Below are 20126 nucleotides of genomic sequence, written 5' to 3' on the forward strand. Positions count from 1 at the left end.
CTTGCACTTAAACTCTACACCTGTTCCTCTTCTGAAGGTCATCTGACCAATAACATGAGCTTCAGTGACCTCAGAGAAAGAGATCTCTTTAGCTCATTAAAATGGAAATATTTACTAATTTTTAGCAGAATTTAATCTATTCTTTAGTCAGTCACTAGATTGAGGGTGATGCATGATGACATTTATGATGGAGGGTGTGACTCTCTGATGTCTTTGTGTGTGTAATACAAAACCATATGACGCAACAGAGTGACACACCCCACACACACACACCACACACACACACACCATAGAAGGTGTGATCATCAACAGGTATGATGCAGGCTTTCGGTAATATTTCACTTAAATCGTATGATTTCCAACTCATAACTCTTTCCATTTTGTTCCAGACCTGAAATAAACTCCTGCTTGTGCTGCTGTGTCTGCGTTAACATCTGTTACAGTAGAAAGTAAAAAAGATTTCTGTCCATCAATAATAATAATAATAATAATAATAATAATAATAATAATAATAATAATAATAATAACAACACATTATGACCCTCATGATGTTTGAGTTCCACAGAAAAGACTTAGACACCGCTGAAGCGGATTTTTGGCACGTATACTGACACATTTGGGCTGGAAACGTTTTTGGATTTTATTTAATTAATAGGGTTTAATCTGTGACGTAAACAACAACAACCGAGTTCATGTGTTCTCAGTAATCAGTAATCTCACTGACAGCACACACGCACACACACGCGCGAGCGCGCACGCTCTTGCGCCAGGGATATATAAAAGCGAGACATGAACTTCCCAGTTGTACACACACATAAACACACAAGTGTATCCGGTGATACCATGGCGGATGATCCGCTGGTTGGTGCAGTAGACCAGGGGACCAGCTCCACGAGGTTTCTGGTGAGAGAAAGACATAAAGTGTACAGGTGTATGTGTGTGTGTGTGTATATGTGTGTGTGTGTGTGTGTGTGTGGTGTGTATATTTGTGTGTGTGAGTGTGTGTGTATATGTGTGTGTGTGGTGTGTGTGTGAGTTTCTGAATTTTTTTGTTATATAGAACCTCTTTCAGAACCAAAGAATTGCTTCACTGTCCAAACTCTTGAGGAATTTTCTTTTTAATGAGAGACACAGACATTTATTTATAAAAAAAAATGAAAAAGCTGTTTTCACAATTAGACTTTAAAAAAGCACATTTTTCTGCACAATTGAATCAGTAAATTGCACTGAATATTGGCTTGTAGTGTGATATTGAAGTGACGTCGGTTAAGAATGAGACATTAATGATCTAATATTTGGTGCATCTCTTAGTGGATAGATCCAGGACTCCAGTAAAAACAGCTTCCCAGGTTACGGCAACACCACACAATGTACTGATTCATTATTCATGTGTCTATTGTAGTGTACAGTGCTCAGATTCAGTCACATTTCTGTTCCTACTTCTGATATGGAGGATTCATATGACTAAAAATCTTAGTAATAAGAAAACAGTAAAAAACAAACAGTATTACAACTGCTATTGCAGCTAGTAATAATAATCATAATAATAATAGTAATCATCATCATCATGCTTTAAGAAATAATGTCATGCAATAAGGGAACAATGGAATATTTTGTACAGTAAATTTTTGGATTTTACTATGAACATTAATGGTGTTAAATATTTACTATGTGTGTAGAAATAGATTTCACAACAAGAGGTTTTGCTCCTCTAAACAAGTCTTTGGTATTAAAATGAAAATAGGTGAGTTGGTACAGCAGTATAGACTAAACACTTTGTACTTCCTGCATGTAACATCATGACCTCAGTAACGTCATGCGTTTAAGTGTTTTATCAGTTATTTGATCAGTGCACATCACTAAAGCTGCTCTAGACCTTTCACCTACCTTAGATTTTTGCAACCGAGTAAACATAACAGACAGGTCAAAGTACAGGTTCATCAGTTTAACCTTTGACTTTTTAACAAATGAAGCAAATCAGTGTTTCATCATATTGTTTTGTAGTAATGAGGTTTTTTCCCCAATGTCGTAATGTGGAAAAATACATTGTTCATTCATAACCTACAGTATGGATAATGTTATGATTTGTACAGTGTAGCTTATGGTGAAAAATGATAATAAAATATATACAAATCATAAAAAATAAAAAGTTATGTATTTAATTAACAATTCCTAATAAGAAAAGTATTCTGTAAAATGATTTATTCTCTCATTCTTTATCTGTTATATATATTTTATATACATTCTTTATTATGTGTCCCACATATAATTTTTATTAGAAGACTAAATCACATCAACACCTCCTATTTACTGTGTGGTACATTTACACGGCTCAAATATACTGTGCTGACACCTAGTTTCATGCATTTCTCACCAGAACAATTGTGAGTCTCAAAGAAAATGATATGAGATTTGTTTTATTTAATTTGGTTTTGTAGAAGTCAAAGTGTAAGAAGTCGACCTACTGACCTCTCTTCACTGACTACATTTTGAAATTAATGATTCACTCATTAACAAATATATAGCTGTTATTAGTTATAACTGTGGAAGCACATTTCTTCCTCTGAGATGATGGTTCACCAGAGTTTCAGTAGTTTCAGCAATCTCCTTTGATGTTTTCTTTGCTTGATTCAGTTAGCAATGGGAGAGACCGCAATATCTTCTTGAAGAGCACAGGATATGTCTTCCCACATGGTTGTTTATGAAATGAGAAGCTACTCACTGCATAAGTTAGGCTGGAATGGAAGGCTAATACATATACCTGTTGTGATATTGTGTGTGTGTGTTCATATTCTTGTCTGTATGCTCATGTCTGATCTTTTCTATTATTTTTGCTTTCCTTTTTTTCAAGTCCAGTGTTTCGTGTTCTGGTCTCTGAGCACCACTGCCCTGTACATTTAGATTGTGAACGACTGATTTAGTCATTTGTAACATTCCTTAGTTTATGTTTTTTTAACTCTTAACACTTATAGGTTTTTGGACTTTGCCTTTGCTTGGTATATTTGGATTGGGTTTTTTTGCCTTTTAGTAGTTTTTGTAACTAAATCTGTGTCACCTTCTACAGTAAAAGTCTTGTCAAAGCCTGACATAAGTATAGCACATAGTGATGGCAGGAGTCCCTCTCAGCAATCATATGTCTTCCTCGCCCACACTGTTACAGGACTCACCAACCACCAACCCCTCTAACCCAGCAGGACTCACACCGATGCCTTGCTCGTAGCCTTTCCAATGCAACACAACATCAATTTTTTAGCCCTTTGATTTGTTGTCTTTTTCTCAACAACTGTAAATGTTAAAAAAAAATCTAAATTTTCTCCACCTAGAATCTTTAGAAATATGTTTGTTTGTGAAGGGCATTTTAATTTAATAAAATAAAATCAATATAATTGCTTTTTTACCTTCCCAGAGCTGGTGTATGTAATAAATACAAGATGGTGTTGATCACCAATTTGTATTATTTACTCAGACTGATAGTAGTAGCTGAAAAAGGCAACACATTTGGTAGCATAAAGTATATAGCATAAAGATATATATCACCCAGTGTTTTGGTGATTCTTCTACCATTGACTCCAATATCAGTGAATCCTTCAACTGAATAGTTTTCTTCAAATTCCCAAAAGGAGGTTTAGAACATGAAAGATGTAAACTCAATTTCAGGTCCTGAAACATAATTTTTTAAATATGATATCTCCAAAGGAATAAGGCAGCAGAGGAACATGTTCTCAAATCCCATGGCTCCTTGATTTTTTTTTCTATTTTTTTTGTTCATCTGTGTATTAACTATAGAGGTCTTAATAATATCACATTTTTTTACTAAACTTGATGTAGAACTAGATAACTCTACACTGGATTAGCAATGGAGCAGAGCATACGATAAGACACTATATTATGATTTAGTTACACATGAATTCTGTGGGTCCCTATTCTGTCTGGGCTGAACCTGAGAACTGCACCAAACACCAACACAAACTGTGTGCTTCTGCATCAACTCGTATCTTGGTCTCACTCCTCTCTCTTTTCAAGACCATCCAACTTGTGACCCAGAGAATATTGCTCCTGGATCACTGTGGTCTGTGATCACTTTTTTTTGGTCTTATATTGATACTGTATTTGTTACTAACTTGACAATCTACCATGCTGGAGTAGATAAGATGTTAAGTAGATTTTTCAAGGCAGTTAGTTTCATCCCTTTTGCCTCTCTTCTGAGACATAATAAACACTTGTACAAGCATGTTTTGTTACATTGGCATTTCAGAGAACATCCAACAGCAGACAGTATTAGTATTGTTCCTGATTCTGATTAGGTTATTTAAAGTTGTAGAGTGACTGCATATAAATCTAGTTAGTAATCAAGTAACTTGGATCAGGGACACAAGTATCTACTGAAGGTCATGTGATGAGGGGGTGGGCTAAGGATCATGGGAGCTGTAGTCTGTAACTTTGGTCCACTTGGTCCTGACATGTTGTTATTCATGTTTTATTTTTTTCTCTACAGGTGTTCAATGCTAAAACTGCCGAGCTTGTCAGTCAATATCAGGTGGAAATTACACAGAGTTTCCCCAAAGAAGGGTAAGTTATAATAACCTTTTACCACTTCAACAATAAATGACTCTTCAAAGTATACTACAAGTTAGAGACTAAGACCATTGTTGGGTTTTAATTAATTTTATCACTCATCTGATGTAGAATAATCTTTCCATTATTTAAGTCATTTAAATAAGTTACCGTTTAGTAATCAGCCTAACAGTCTCAGTCTAACAACAGTGTCAAAAAATTTTTTTGTTAGATTTGTTCCACTACATGTGAATGTTAATCATGGACGCATTCACTGTCCAATCATTTCAACTGGACATGAGATTGTTTAATTATTTAAATGAAAGGTTGATAGTTTTCAAAGCCAATAAGCATAACTTGTGTGCACGTACAGTTGATCTTTATTTTTTGGTGATTACATCTGATCAGTCAGGCAACACAGACATTTATCTAGGAATCTGTTGATTAGCTAAGGATAGATACTGTAGGTGTTTAAGTTCATTAAATTTGCAAATGGATCAAAAGTCAGTCTAAGAGAAAGAAAGAAAGAAAGAAAGAAAGGTTGGCCGATGCAGCACTCACTCACTCATTTTCTACCGCCTATCCGAACTACATCGGGTCACGTGGAGCCTGTGCCTATCTCAGGCGTCATTGGGCATCAAGGCAGGATACACCCTGGACGGAGTGCCAACCCATCACAGGGCACACACACACTCTCATTCACTCACACAATCACACACTACGGACAATTTTCCAGAGATGCCAATCAACCTACCATGCATGTCTTTGGACCGAGGGAGGAAACCAGAGTACCCGGAGGAAACCCCCGAGGCACAGGGAGAACATGCAAACTCCACACACACAAGGTGGAGGCGGGACTCGAACCCCCAACCCGACAGGAGGTGTGAGGCGAACGTGCTAACCACTAAGCCACTGTGCCCCCTGCCGATGCAGCATTAATGACTTATTTCAAACCAATAGATGTTAGTGGAGAACTGAGCACTGTGAAGAACCTTAATATAACAATAATTTGACAACTTAATACCATAGATACTTCACGGTGTATCAGCCCATGGGTCTCTAAGATCTTAATCCCTCCTTGTTATTAGTCATGTTGTTGTTTTAGTCAAGAAGAATACAATTGTTGTAATTTATTAAGGAAAAATGATGGAATCTATTTGTAATCTCTGTGTATAATTCCCATTAGTGGAAATGTAGTCCAGAGATAATTAAACTTGAAGGAAGATATGATGAGCTTCATGTCTGTGATAAAGTCATCATCACAATTCTGCAGAAAAGATATGAGCGTTTAATAATCCTTGTTAACAATCCTTGTTAAACAATGTGGCTATTTGTTTGCTCCGCCCACTCTTTGGTTTCCATGGACATTAATTGTACTCCTTCTCTCCTTCAGGTGTGTTGTCTTTGTCTCTGATTGTTTCTGCGCTGTGATTGGTTCCTGTCTTTTATTTATACTCGGTTTGTTCACTTCCCTGGGGTTGGTCATTATTGCATGTTGGATGTTGGTGTGCCTGTTCCCGTTTCCGTTTCCTGTTAGCCCTGTTTGTTGCCTTGTTCTGTCTGCCTGTCTGTTCAGCTGCTTTCTTGTGTTTTGACTAATTAAACTAATCTGCATTTGGATCCTCACTCGCCTTTGTCCTGCATCGTGTCACCTATATTGCAGGTTACTAATCATGATCTTTACAGTTTCACATATTAAATAATGATCATTTACAGGTTTAAATGTGTATTTTAGTTAATGCAGACTTATAAACATTATTACTCTATCAATACACTATAAAACAAATGGTTTCCTCTCTAAATGATACTGTTATTTAGGTAAGTAAATTAGAGTATTTCAGATTTTCTAAAGTTAAAATACACAGATGTTTAATGAACATTATCAGGTCGATACTGGGTCAAGCTATGAATCACATGTATACATGACAGAATTTCTGCAGAAGTTCACATTAAACATTTACAGGAAGTTATTCATTTTCTTAAGAACAAAACTGTAATCAGTACAAAGGTTTATATTTTTATAGACTGACAGTGCAATATTACAAAACTGAAATGTAGTAAAGTAAGTGTAAATCCCAATAAAGGTTTATTGCAGATACGACTGAGTGCAAAATTTTACTTAACAATATAATTAACTGTTTTTATGAATTTTAATAAAGACTTAATGAATGAATCATTAAAGATGAATCCTTATTTGCATAAATAAACAAATATTCAAATATTTAAGTAAAGTTATCAGCCATCCATTCAAGACTGACTGGGATCTATTGTTAAAATTCATCTCTAACCCTTACTGTAAATGAAGATCTGATTCATCTGTCTGATCTTTCTGAAATCTGTTTCATATGCCTGATCTGTCTGAGATCTGTCTAATCTGTCAGAGATATGATTCAAATGTCTGATCTGTTTGAGATCTGATACATTGCTATAATGATAGAAAAATATATTGTACTTCTGTGGGGTCCAAAAGTCTAAGGCCCCAGAGAGAGTGCTGCTTGATATTTTTTAATTCAACACAAATTGCAAATAATTTTATCAGCTGCAATCTCAGTAAAATGTAGGATCTTAATGTGCACTCGAGCTGCATGGACTCAACAAGTTGGCGCAATACCTTATGATCCATTTTAGCTCAAATCCACCTGTGTGTTGTAATCAGATACTTCAACAGAAGAGATCAGACATAAGGACAATTTAAGCTTTTGTACAAAACAGTTATGTTAAATATAACAAATTTGCTTAGATTTAAATTGTGCAACATCATGAATAATGAGTCAATATTACATTTCTTTCTTTCTTTCTTTCTAGAAAAAAATTGGAAAGATTTTCCTTTCCAATTTTCTTTTCATTTCTTTTTAGTCTTAAATAAAAAGAAGCACCCTGTGTGTATATATTTATATGTATCTCTGTATAGTATGATGAATAAATGTTTAATCTTTTCACTTGCATTTCTGGTTTAATTTGAAACTTTGCCTTGTTTATATTCACTTCCTGTGCCATCTGATGTTTTTACTGTGAGATGGGTGGAAGAAGATCCCAAGGAGATCCTACAGTCTGTGTATGAGTGCATAGAGAGAACCAGTGAGAAACTCACTCAGCTCAAAACTGACATCACGAACATTAAAGGTGTGTGTGAGTGTAAGTGTGTGTATGAGTGTGTGTACATATATGTGCACGTTTGAGTGTGTGTATGTGGGATTTTGTATGTGCACGTGTGTGTGTTTGTACATGTGCATAAGCAGAAGCATGTGTGTTTGTCTGTGTGCCTGTGTGTGTGCTCATGTGTGTGTATTTGTGTATATGTGGGTGTATGTGTGTCTTTGTACTTATATAAGCTTGGCTACATTCTCAGCTCTGCTCCTCAAGGTGAAATTGAATGTTGTCTGTTTTCAGCCATTGGAGTGACCAATCAGAGAGAGACAACATTGGTGTGGGACAAAGAGACTGGAGAACCTCTTTACAATGCCATAGGTGAGTCAGTCCAAGGCAATAGCAGTGAGCTCAGCGTTAAATGTGAGACATCTTAATAGTCTATTCATAAGAATATTAACTGCACTCATATCACTAGTGTTTCATTCACCGGACAAATGGTGACAAATAAAAACCTCTACACAAGTTCATCTTGCAAGCTCAACAAGAGCTCGCTGATAAAGATAACAGGTTATTTAAACTGTTGTAATAGTTACACTGGTGTATAAATTAATTACATAAATACACAGCACAAAATCAAGTAAATCAAGTATAATAATTTATAATAGAAAAATGAATCAAACAATTGCAATTAAAACTTGCACCTGGCATCTTTTCCACCTTATCCAGCCCCTTTAATCACAGCAATTATACCCATCTAAACATGAACATATGCAGTAATGCAGCATAAGATATTGTTTAAGTCAAACTGATAATAAAAAAATTAAAAAATTGTCCGCCATCTATTTTCTCTACTGCTTTAATCCATTTTGTTAAGCTCTTATGCTTTATTCTTTAAGAAAGAATCAAAAATTTTGTATAGAAGCTTTAATGGTGTATCTGATTTTCCCAAGCTTCAGAAAATTCATGGTGTCTATAATCCATATGGTGAAGGTAGGTGGATATTGTTCCTTCCAGGTGAGAAGGGTGAGGTGTCTAGCAAGCAAGGCAGTAAAAACAAAACAACGTGCGCCTTGCCCTTATGAGGCTGGGTTTCTGGGGTAAATCTGAATATGGCACATATGGGATTAGGGGCAATGTAGATCCCACACATTGTAATATAAGCATTAAAAATGTTTTAAAATGAGAACATGACCAGAACATTTGAGTGTGAACTACTGGTTGACACAGACACAAGGGGTCAACAGATTGTTATGTACATTTATCTGCACAAAATGTGTAAAAAAAATTGGATTTAGGCAAATCAAAGTTCTGAGTAAGCTGAACAAATGTTCCAAACAAAGAAATATATAAAGCGGAGATGGTCTTCTATATTTTGCTATTCAGATCCTAAAGGTTGGATCTGACACAGAGGGTAGGAAGCTGTAAATGTGTGTAACAGGGGAGTATATTGATTCTGTATGTCTCTTAAGGGGAGTATATTGATGCTGTCATGGGGCATGGAGGAGTTAAGGCACATCCTACAATCCTACTTTTTTGGAATATGTGTCATTGCAGTCTGTTGTTAGGTTAGTGGGAGACAACCACATGACAGAGATTCATGACATTTTAGGCATTTTGACAGACGCCCTTCAACCAAATCAACTTTTTATCTCATTTTATTCAACTGAGCAATCGAGGGTTAAGGGCCTTGCTCAAGGCCCCAGCAGTAGCAGCTTGGCTGTCAGTACGGTGGTCAGCATGGTGGTCCTGAGATTCATACACACATCTTTTTGATTTTTAGTCCAACACTTTAACCACAAAGCTACCACATAAACATTGGCACAATGGGGAAAGTTGGATTGTGATGCACATATTTTGCAAAAATCAGAAGTAAAGCCATCTGGCTCTGGTGTTTTGTTACTCTTTAAGGATATAATGGCCTCTGAAATCTCTGCACTAAGGATTATTTCTTCTAATAGTGAGCTGTGTTCAGTTGGCACAGAGGGGAACTTCAGCCTGTTGAAAAAGTTACTGATTTGGTACAAGTCTTCATCATACTTAGAGCTACAGGTCACTGTATTATGGTGTAAAAGCATCACTGATTTTCATATGGTCTGCCACTATTTCATCATTTTCATTGTAAAACTTAGTGATTACATAAGAGGAAGCAGCTTGACGAGCCTGCTGGGCCATTAGCTTGTTACATGACTCACAAACTTTATAACAATCCTTGGTGAATAAATATGTAGCTCTGTCTGTGGAGAATGTTTCGTAAATGCAGTCTTTCTTTCTAGAGCGTTGGAGGACAGGACACAGAAATAACTGTTTAGAGACAATAACAAATCTCTCATTTGTGTCAGCAACCACATCTTTCAATTTTCTATTTATTCATATATTGTTGTAACAATGAACATAAAAATATAGAACAATACGTTTAAGATTAATATTAGACTTATATTTATATGTATTTGTATTTATCCCTATTTATGCCTCCTCTGCCAGGAAAGATGGCATTACTTGTTCCTAAAGTAGGATGAGGTGATCGAGCAGTCCAGAGCCACAGTGAAGTGTATGGTGGTATAGAAGACAGATAGCAGGGGAAGGTGTGTAGAAAGAAAAGCCATGAATAAAAAATAAGAAACTAAGCTGATGAACTGGGGCTGGTGAACATGCATCAGTGAAAAACTAGTGAACTCCTACTTGTACTGATACTTTATCAGCAAGCTTTCAATCCCCTCACCCTGCCCATACCTCGATTAAATCACACCATGTTTTTTGGTTTAGTGAGTTTTTGTGTGGGATTTGTTTTTAAAGGCAGTTGATAAGTCAAGGATTCTCCAGCACTGAGCACACAGATAAAACAGTCTGTAATGTTAACTTCATGTGTATTCTTTTTATGTCTATCATATTTCTCGAGGCTGATTTATGATAGTTATAAATTATTGTTAGAGCCACATTTTGTACATTTTTTTTTTTAATTCCTTAAATTTTTTTAAGAATTATATTAAGATCCCAATGTTCTAAAGTGCAAATACTAAGTAAATTTAATTAATACACTATAATTATTCACTAATACATATTTAACAGTGTGTTTGTATGAACTGAAGGCAGGAAAGACAATAAGACACAGAGGGCTTGTGTTATATTCAGGTCACATAAACAGATGTGACATTTAACATTACTTTCTTTACAATGTACTTCTTGAGTATTTAGTGTCATTTGTTGAGGACAGCAGATGGCAGAGTCTCGCCATTAAACCCACATAGCTTGCACAGATTAATGATCTGGAATGATGTGGGGGGGGAAACAGGAAATTATTAGCTTCTATTTATCATGCATTTATTCATTTAGACACTGTGCTGCAGTAGGGTTCAAAATACTGCCTCTGTTCACAGAACAATATGAAGTGGATTATTCACTATTGCGACTGTGTCCGACTGCATCTCACTGAGTACACAGACTCATCATGACCTACCATCCAAACTTCATGTCAGTTCAACATGTAGCAGAATATTAGTAACACATGTAAAGATATCTGGCTGATCCCCACATCACTGTTTTATTATTATTTATGATTGGTTAATAAAAGGTTAGTATGTAAGTCAGTAACCCCAAGGGCAGGGTTAGATTGTGTGTGTGTGTTTGTGTGTATGTCTGTGTGTCTGTGTGTCTGTGCCTGTGTGTATATGTGTGTAATGAACAGAAAAAATATTTGTTTCACTTGTTGCTCAACTGAAAAATATGAGCTAATCTAGAAATATTATTTATATATATAAGTCAGAGTGTAAGATTTGAACAGCTTTCCTAATGAGTCTACACTCGTGAGTAAAAACCCAGAGCAAATGATTTGTTTTTATTTTTCACAAATGTAGTGTGGCTGGATTTGAGGACTCAGTCCACTGTGGAGCATCTCATTGAGAAAACACCTGGAAAGAACAAAAACCACTTCAAGGTGTTGACACACACACATACACACACTCATACACACACATACAAACACACAGACACACACATAAACACATATTCACACACACACACACACACACACACACACACACACACACAGTCACACACACACAGTCACACGGTCAGGTAAGAAAACACCTGAGAAACACCTGGAAAGAACAAAAACCAGGTGATGATGAGGTCCCTCTTTCTCTCTCTCTCTCTCGCTCACACACACACACACACACACACACACACACACACACAAACACACACACAAACACACACAAACACACACACACAAACACACACACACCTCAAAAACATCATTATAGAAGTTAAGGGTTTTTATCAGATTTATTTACATTTTATTTAAATGCAATCATTTTATTTTCATTCTAATTTTACTAAAATGTTTGGTTCTGGAGTGCAGAATAAGACAGGTCTGCCCATCAGTACGTACTTTAGTGCAGTGAAATTGCGCTGGTTGATGGACAACGTGGTGGAGGTGGACGAGGCTGTGCGCTCTCACCGCGCCATGTTCGGAACCGTTGACTCCTGGCTTATATGGGTGAGTTTACTACACATGCACGCACGCACACACACGCATGCACGCACGCACGCACGCACGCACGCACGCACACACACACATGCATGCATGCACGCACGCACACACACGCACACACACACATATACACACACACACACACACACACACAGACATACAGAAAAACAATAGCAAACATTTATCCTGATCTTGGGTTTCAGTCAGTGTGGAGTTTTACATGTACTTTTTTTCTTTGTGTGAGTTTCTTCTATCTCATGTTTCCTTCAGTTTCTCTGGTTTCCTCCCACATCTCATAGTTTCCTCCTGTGTGTTTGATTTCCTCCTGTATTTCCTCCACTTCACTGTAAAAGGACCCAAACCTTACCAGCATCATGCTTCGCTCATCATAACAGTGCTGTTGTCTTTTCCTTTCATTTGTAACCTTTACCCAATTAGCACAATAATCACTTACTCATAACATGTAACATGAAATAAAACATATTTATAACTAATGTACTAATTAATTACTGTAATCTAATCTACTTGTTTTTTTGGTTCAGAGTTTAACTGGAGGAAAAAATGGTGGAGTTCACTGCACAGATGTCACAAACGCCAGCCGTACAATGCTCTTCAACATACACACCATGGAGTGGGACCTGGATCTATGCAGGTGAACACGCTCACACACACACACACACACGCACTCGCACACACACACTCGCACACACACACTCGCACACACACTCGCACACACACACACTCGCACACACACGCACTCGCACACACACACACACACACACACACTCACACGCACGCACATACGCACAAACGCATGCACACACACACTCACCCACACACACACGCACACACACACACATACACTCACATATGCACACACAACACACAGATTATAAGGGGATTTTTAACAGTATCTTTGCCAGCTGATTGCAGATATTCTCACAAGTGTGTTTTTTATGATGCCACTTTTTCAAAATTTCAATTTCTTCATGCAAATGCAGTTTAATCTAATCAAATATGAATTATAACTTAGCATACTTTAAAATTGCATAATAAAAATCTTGTCTGTTAAATATTGCATAATAAAAATCTTGCTGTTATTTTCAGCTAATTGACTTTTACAGAAAAGTTAATCAGAAAAAACTTCTTTACTGTTTAATCAAGAAAATTTACATATAGACATATATATATATATATATATACATTAATTCAATAATAATAATTCTTCTGTCATGTCATTCTTTTGTTAAAATTTATTTAGTGAAGTTTTTCATTCGTTTCAAGAGAAATAAAGTTAAGGTAGAAAAGAAGTGGAGGAGAAGTAAAGATGATTATTTTACTTACATCACAGAGTTACAGAGCACATGAAGACTCCCTCATTGTTCCTAATATTTTCTAAGAAGATCCATTCTTATATTTATCATAATGATACATCTTTCCATTGAGAAGATTTTGTTTACAAGTTCAATCCAGTTTAGTGCCAGTTCCTGCTGCTTCCTCCTTCTTTTTATGATTTTTTACTAGCTAGCAGCAGTATTTGATATTTTTATGCACTAGTTTATTTGTATAGACTTGTATATACAAGCTTCATAATTGACCCACATTCTTTAAGCAATTGTAACTGTACTGATCATGTCAATTCAACTATATTTTATTTTGTAAAAATTTATATTTATTTCTTATGAGCAAGCCAGAGGTGATGGTGGTGAGGAAAAAGAGAGATGAGATGATATGTGGAAGATTGAGGAACCAGACTTAAACTAATAAACTATAAAATATAACTATAAACTTATAAACTAATTTTGTTTTCTTCCTGCATTTTCCCTTATAATCATCTGGAGGTGTATATATCTTAAACACTGTCTGATATATCAGCAAATCTAACTCTGGCTATGGTTAAAATCTCCCAGCTGAAATCAACTGAACACTTTCTCTGCATCTAAACTGGTTAATGCTGCAATAAAATACATTTTATATGTAGATAATTATGTGTAATGTTCTTTATATATTCAGTAGCTTTCGCCTTATTCTCTCTTTTTCTGTAGTTTTTCTTCCCTCGATTTGTTGTGTGTGCTCTTTCTGTTTTCCTGATTATTACCGGCTTTGCATTTTTCCGGGAAAGGTTCTTGTTCCCTATTCTATTCTTCTAATTGAAAAGAAATTACTGTTGAATTTGATTTTTTTACCATAAAAAATCTAATAAATTTAAAGAATTACTGTCTTTTTAGGTACTTTGGGGTTCCTGTTGCAATCCTCCCGAAGGTTAGAAGCTCTTCAGAAATATATGGTTATGTGGTAAGTTATCTGTGTGTGCATGTGTGTGCGTGTGTGTGTGTGTGCGTGAGTGTTTATTGCCAATAAAGATAAAGCTCTTCTAAATCTGTGCTATGTTGTAGATGAATTTCTGTACATGTGAAACCTAATATTCATCTTTCTGAATCATTCAGAACATATTCTTTTATTCACAGTATAGAGCAGTTTATTATTATTAATATTATTTAACAAAGAAAACTGTATAAATGCTTCTCTGGTGTTTGTCAGATTGATTTTACATTCATGACAAGACTGTGTTCAGTATTCAGTGTCAGCACTCTGAGGTAAACAACTCCTTTAGGTTCTCTTGAAGGATTTTGTAATTCGTTGCGTCTTGGTTATGTGACAAGCTGCGTTTTTGTCTTATTAACTTCATGGGAGGGAAGAAATTGGAGGCTGCTGAGGAAAGAAGTGTTTACCGGCTATTACATAAGTGATAACAGGAAATTACTTGTTTTGAAGATGTTCAACAACATATGACTGTGAGCTAGCCAGGACCTTTACCCTTCAGACTGCCTGAGACTCCTACACTGAATATTAAACCTATTTATTCATTCCCATTTCCTGTTGAATAAAGTTGGACTGTGAGCTCTGGGCCTTGATACAGCCCTGTTTTTGGTTCTTTTCTTGTGGTCCACGATGATGTCCCCTCCAGCTTCTCATTAGGGATAGATGTTAGAGATATATAGTAACTTAATTTTGCACTTTAAACTTTTTTTTTTATTCTGTTTCTATATTTCTTTAAAGCTGCTTTGAGACAATGTGAATTGTTAAAAGTGCTATACAAATAGATTGATTTGAATGTTCTGGGTGAGTCCCTAACGGTTATGGCTGTATGTTTTGTGCATATGGATCCTTACAGTATGTCCTGCTTTACAGTGTGTAGAGTCTCTGTTGTGTAATTTCCTGTAATGTCTTATCCCTGTTCTTTTTCCCTCTTATAGCATTTGTGTTTATGAATGATTATAGCCTTTAGTTATTAAAGACCAATAGTTACTCTTATTATTAATAAGGTTTATGAACCAGGTCACTTGATGTTTTACTTGCTTTGTAGTAGCTATACTAGTAATACATAATCGTCCTACTTGACAGCCTTCTCTCTTGAAGGTGATAAATACAGCTTCTCATGTTACCTAGCAATCACAGTGAGAAAAGTCCTTTGCGCTATAGAATTCTCTGTCCTGGAAAACAGGACACACAGCACTGATACTGGCTGAAGTCTTTGCTTTGTTCAATTAGAGTACTTTTAAAAAATCAGTTTATTGTTAGGTTTAAATATAACATCAGTGAGTCGTTACTATAGAAACAAAAATGTATTAGATTATAGTCTTTTATTTGTCTTGCAGCTGGAACCAATGACCTGCTGTTATAGAAAATTAATCAACACCTTAGAGATGACACATTATATAGTGAAATGTCTGTGGACACCTGGTCATCACACCTTTATGTGGTTCTTAACCAAATAGCCACAAAGTCTGAAGCTCACGATTGTACAGAACATCTCTCTATTCTGTAGTTTACAGTTTCTCTTGAGTGGAACTATAAACAGCATTCCAGCATGGCAATGCCCCTGTGCACAAAGCCCCCTGAGGGTGTAGAGGTTAAGGTTAAAGTGGAAGAACTGGAGTGTCCTGTACAGACAGAGCCCTGACTCAACACCACTGAACACCTTTAGGATGAACTGAACCCCAGACCTCCTCACTCTTACAACATCAGTGTCTGATCTCATCTGATCTCTGATGATCTTGTAGCTGAATGAACACAAATCTCCAAAGTTACACTTCAAAATCTAGTGAAAAGAGGTGTGGAGCTCATTATACCGGTGAAGAGGAATAAATCTGGAATGAGATGGGCATGTGGGTGTGATGGTCAGAGGTGCACAAATTTTTACTCATATAGTGTAAATACATACATACACAACACAGATATGTTTCCCTTTTGCATTCTGAAGAGAATTCTTTGCACATTAATTAATTGACCCATAATGCCTAAAATTGCCCTTGCTTTTTAACATAAATTAGCACAACAGTACATGCTGAATTATATTTTCACTCAACTTATCATCACTGTCATCAGGAACTCAGTAACATTATAATGGGTGTATGTATAGAATCCTGTGATTTGTTTCCTGCTTGTTTCTAGAGCTCAGGGTCACTGGTTGGCGTGCCCATCTCTGGAGTAAGATATATTTTATTCTTATCATTATTGTTATTCATTAATGCAGCAGATATTATCTATACATTATGCTTTATTAATAAGAAGAAATGAAATTGAGAAATGAAATTATCATGAAATTTATGCACCTTGATGAGAAAAAACATGTTAAAATATAAATTAATAAAACAGTTCACTTCTTGGTAGTGACCACAGTCTGTATGTATTTCTCAGTGTCTGGGAGATCAGTCAGCTGCTCTTGTGGGACAGATGTGCTTTAAAGACGGTCAGGCCAAAAACACGTAAGAAACCTATTTTGTAAAGCATGTGATCTGTGTATTGAATATTTTAAGATGTGATTTGTTTGTTCTTGTGGAGTATGTAGGAGACAGGATGTTTTTAGGAGAAAGGATGTCTGGATAAACATGGACAAAATAATATCTGTAATGTTTAATAAATATTTGATTTTTGAAGTGCTTTAAATTTAAGCATAAAAAAGCATAAAAAAGTTATTTTTCCACCATGAGCAGGCAAAGGAGCATTTAGTAGAACTTCACCCACCGGAAAAAAGAGTGTTCTGTAGTGGCAGATAATGTTAGCAGTACGGCTGCTTTAATTCACGCATATCAGCATGCCGCATTTAAACACAGTATAAAATTATACACAAATAAAGATATTCAGTATACTAAATTGGCTAATATTATTTAAGTTCAAATAGAATGTTATTTGATGTGTTTTCAGCTTAAATGCTGCTCTGTGTTAGATACTGGAAAAACTAGATATGAAAAAGCTGTATGTGAATAACAAGTATTGCAGTGGCAGGAACTGACATACAATGGAATATGAATATCAATTAAAAACAATGACAAATATATTGATGATGGCTCTGTTGGCAGTGCCAGGGTGCTGGAATAAGAGATTGTATGGAATCGATAACTGTGTTTAAAAAAAAAAAAGTTACTAAAAAGGTGCACTTACACAAAAGCCTCCTTGCTCTAGTGAATACATGTAGCGGTCTGTGGTCTTGGGGAAGCACCAGTTTGTTAATGGAGGGCTGAGTCGAGAGCATGAGTGGAAAGGATGACCCTGGACCTGTGGATGACAAAGTGTTAGGGTTTACATCTTGGGATTAAATTGTAGGACAGAAAGCATTGGAAAAGCATAGCCAGTTTCCAGGAAGTAAAGTGACAATAAGTGGTGTTCAAGAAGTCTTGCTTATTCCATGGAGCCTGCCATTCTCATTATGATCATCAAAACCCTCTCTGGCATCAATCAGACTCAACACCAGGTCCTCCTTGAGCTGTGCTTGGAAGGAGCAGCAGATTGGGCCAAACACTGTCACTGGAGAAGGTAAAAGGATTGTCTGTGAATGGATCATGCAGTAGTCAATTCTTTTGTGGGATATGTGCAACACTGGCTGTGAAGGTGTTGGGGTCACTGACGTCAGCTGTGTGCACATCAGAGAGACATGGTGGAACAGCAAAAAGATGAAACCATTTGCCAGTTGAAAGAAATTGATAGTCATTCTGTCCAGCCATATACTGTATGGTGCTACTCTACCTTTACTTTTCTATTACTAAAGATAGATTGGTTTATTGGGCGAAACAGGATAGTCAAAGGAAGAGCACAACAAAGGAATAGTTAAACACAATGCTGGACCCACTGAGCTGCAGGAAAATGCTTCTTATTATCCTATGGCTGGGCATCTAGGCCAGGATAGAACACTGAACTGACTAATGGCCCTTTTTAATTGTTGGGCATTTACATAGATGTACACATGTGATGTGCTGGTCATGAATGTCAGCTGATGAATCCACTGGCCACCCTGAAAACTGTTGATTTGGTTAAACTCAGCTGGCTTCTAGTCAACACCAAACGTTTGATGAATGGAGATGGCAGATTCTCTTGTATCCAACGTCTAGGGAGATAATGCCCTTTTCCATTCCTATAGTTGAGACAGATTCTGGCATTGAAAAATGTGTCCAGAAAGAAAAACAAGAATAAAAGCCCTTGTGAGTCCCAAGCCCACCTCCTGCATCCTCATTCTAATGCAAACACAGTAGAGTGTCACAAAGGGTGAGAGATAAAGAGCAAGAAAAAAATCAATATGAATAAAATAGATATCCACTGTGATATATGTATTGAAAATAGACAACAAACCTTTCCTTACTTCTATGTTGTATTGATTGTTGTAACAGTATGTGTGCTGCACATCTTTATCGATTTAGAGAGAGGATATTGTGACCTGTTTACAGCCTGCTGAGCATCCAGACTGTAGGGCACACTTTAGGAGCCAATGATGATGTGGTGTGGTTGTGTTAGTTTGTATCAAGGGAAAATGTTCAAAATGTGATGTTAATCAGTGGAAGAGAGTAAAAATTAGAATGAATTTATTTATTTTTGTGCTAATCAGGTAAATTTAATGAAAATATTTTCAATACTCAAAGGTTTTTAATAAAACTGTTGTATGTTTTGTGTATGCAGTGTGTTTTATAAGCACAAACGTGCTGGATGTGTGGGAAATATTTTTACCCTTTATCAAGCATCTTGTTGTTTAGTCTGTCTCATGAGCCTGACACTCTCCATTCAGTTGCAAACTGAATCTCTTTCTCCATTAAAGCACCACTTAAAGCAAGAGATGTTGCATTACTGATCTGATTTCACACTGAGCAGCATTTCATACTTCATTAAAATACTGAACACACCACTGGTTGTTTTTTGTTGTTTTTTTTTAGATATGGAACCGGTTGCTTTATGTTAAAAAACACTGGAGTCAAGGTATTAATGCTTTAATGTCTTTATATGGTCTCATTCACTAGATGTCATTAGATAACTCTTAATTCTTCCTCACAGCCTGTGATGTCAGAACACGGCCTCCTCACTACAGTCGCCTACAAACTGGGAAAGGACAAACCTGCTCACTATGCACTCGAGGTATTCCATGTTTATTTATTATGGTATTCCAGATACTCAGGTTAACTCAGGTTCTTTTACCATGTGCTTGATTCATATAAAATGTCACAAAAGGAAAATAGAAACGTTAGTTAAAAAAAGTCAAATAAAATAAATGCGGTCCATATTAAATATAATATAAAAACGATTTGTCTGTACACATGGACTATAAAAGCATAATTTATATTTTTTTACAAAAGCATAATTCATATTTTTAAGTTTAAAAATTTTCTTTCAGTATTCCATGCTGTTTTTGCACATGCTATCTTGCACACTCACTCGATATCTTTTTACAGACTACATTTAAATATCTCATACAACTGATGCAATTACACAAGTGTATAAATGTTTACAACAACCCTCTTTGTTTAGAATCCTCTATTTCTGTACATTGTACTGTATAATATTCAGAATGCACACTGTTATTGTGGGTATTTTGTCCTGCAGTGTTGTGTATTGTCTGTTTTCATTGTCTTTTGTCTCACACTATTTGCACCAGATTGCACAGATGCACTTTATTTGGTTAGGACAACTTACTTTAAGTCCTTAGCTCTTTGTTATTTTATGTAGCACC

General features: G+C 36.1%; 1 protein-coding gene across 2 annotated transcripts in view; it reads left to right on the forward strand.

The window, feature by feature from the left end:
- The first annotated feature begins 757 nt into the window (after window positions 1-757).
- LOC132849874 (glycerol kinase-like) overlaps window positions 758-20126 on the forward strand; it is a 35013-nt gene continuing 15644 nt past the window's right edge. For both annotated transcript variants that reach the window (XM_060875828.1, XM_060875827.1), the window contains exons 1-12: window positions 758-903; window positions 4496-4569; window positions 7571-7677; window positions 7945-8022; window positions 11496-11575; window positions 12002-12139; window positions 12676-12785; window positions 14362-14428; window positions 16589-16624; window positions 16835-16902; window positions 19336-19378; window positions 19454-19534. In XM_060875828.1, the coding sequence (XP_060731811.1) occupies window positions 790-903; window positions 4496-4569; window positions 7571-7677; window positions 7945-8022; window positions 11496-11575; window positions 12002-12139; window positions 12676-12785; window positions 14362-14428; window positions 16589-16624; window positions 16835-16902; window positions 19336-19378; window positions 19454-19534 (996 nt within the window). In that variant the 5' untranslated portion in view covers window positions 758-789. The remainder of the gene's footprint in view (window positions 904-4495; window positions 4570-7570; window positions 7678-7944; window positions 8023-11495; window positions 11576-12001; window positions 12140-12675; window positions 12786-14361; window positions 14429-16588; window positions 16625-16834; window positions 16903-19335; window positions 19379-19453; window positions 19535-20126) is intronic.

Source organism: Tachysurus vachellii, chromosome 8 (assembly GCF_030014155.1).
Source record: "Tachysurus vachellii isolate PV-2020 chromosome 8, HZAU_Pvac_v1, whole genome shotgun sequence".
Lineage (NCBI taxonomy): Eukaryota > Metazoa > Chordata > Actinopteri > Siluriformes > Bagridae > Tachysurus > Tachysurus vachellii.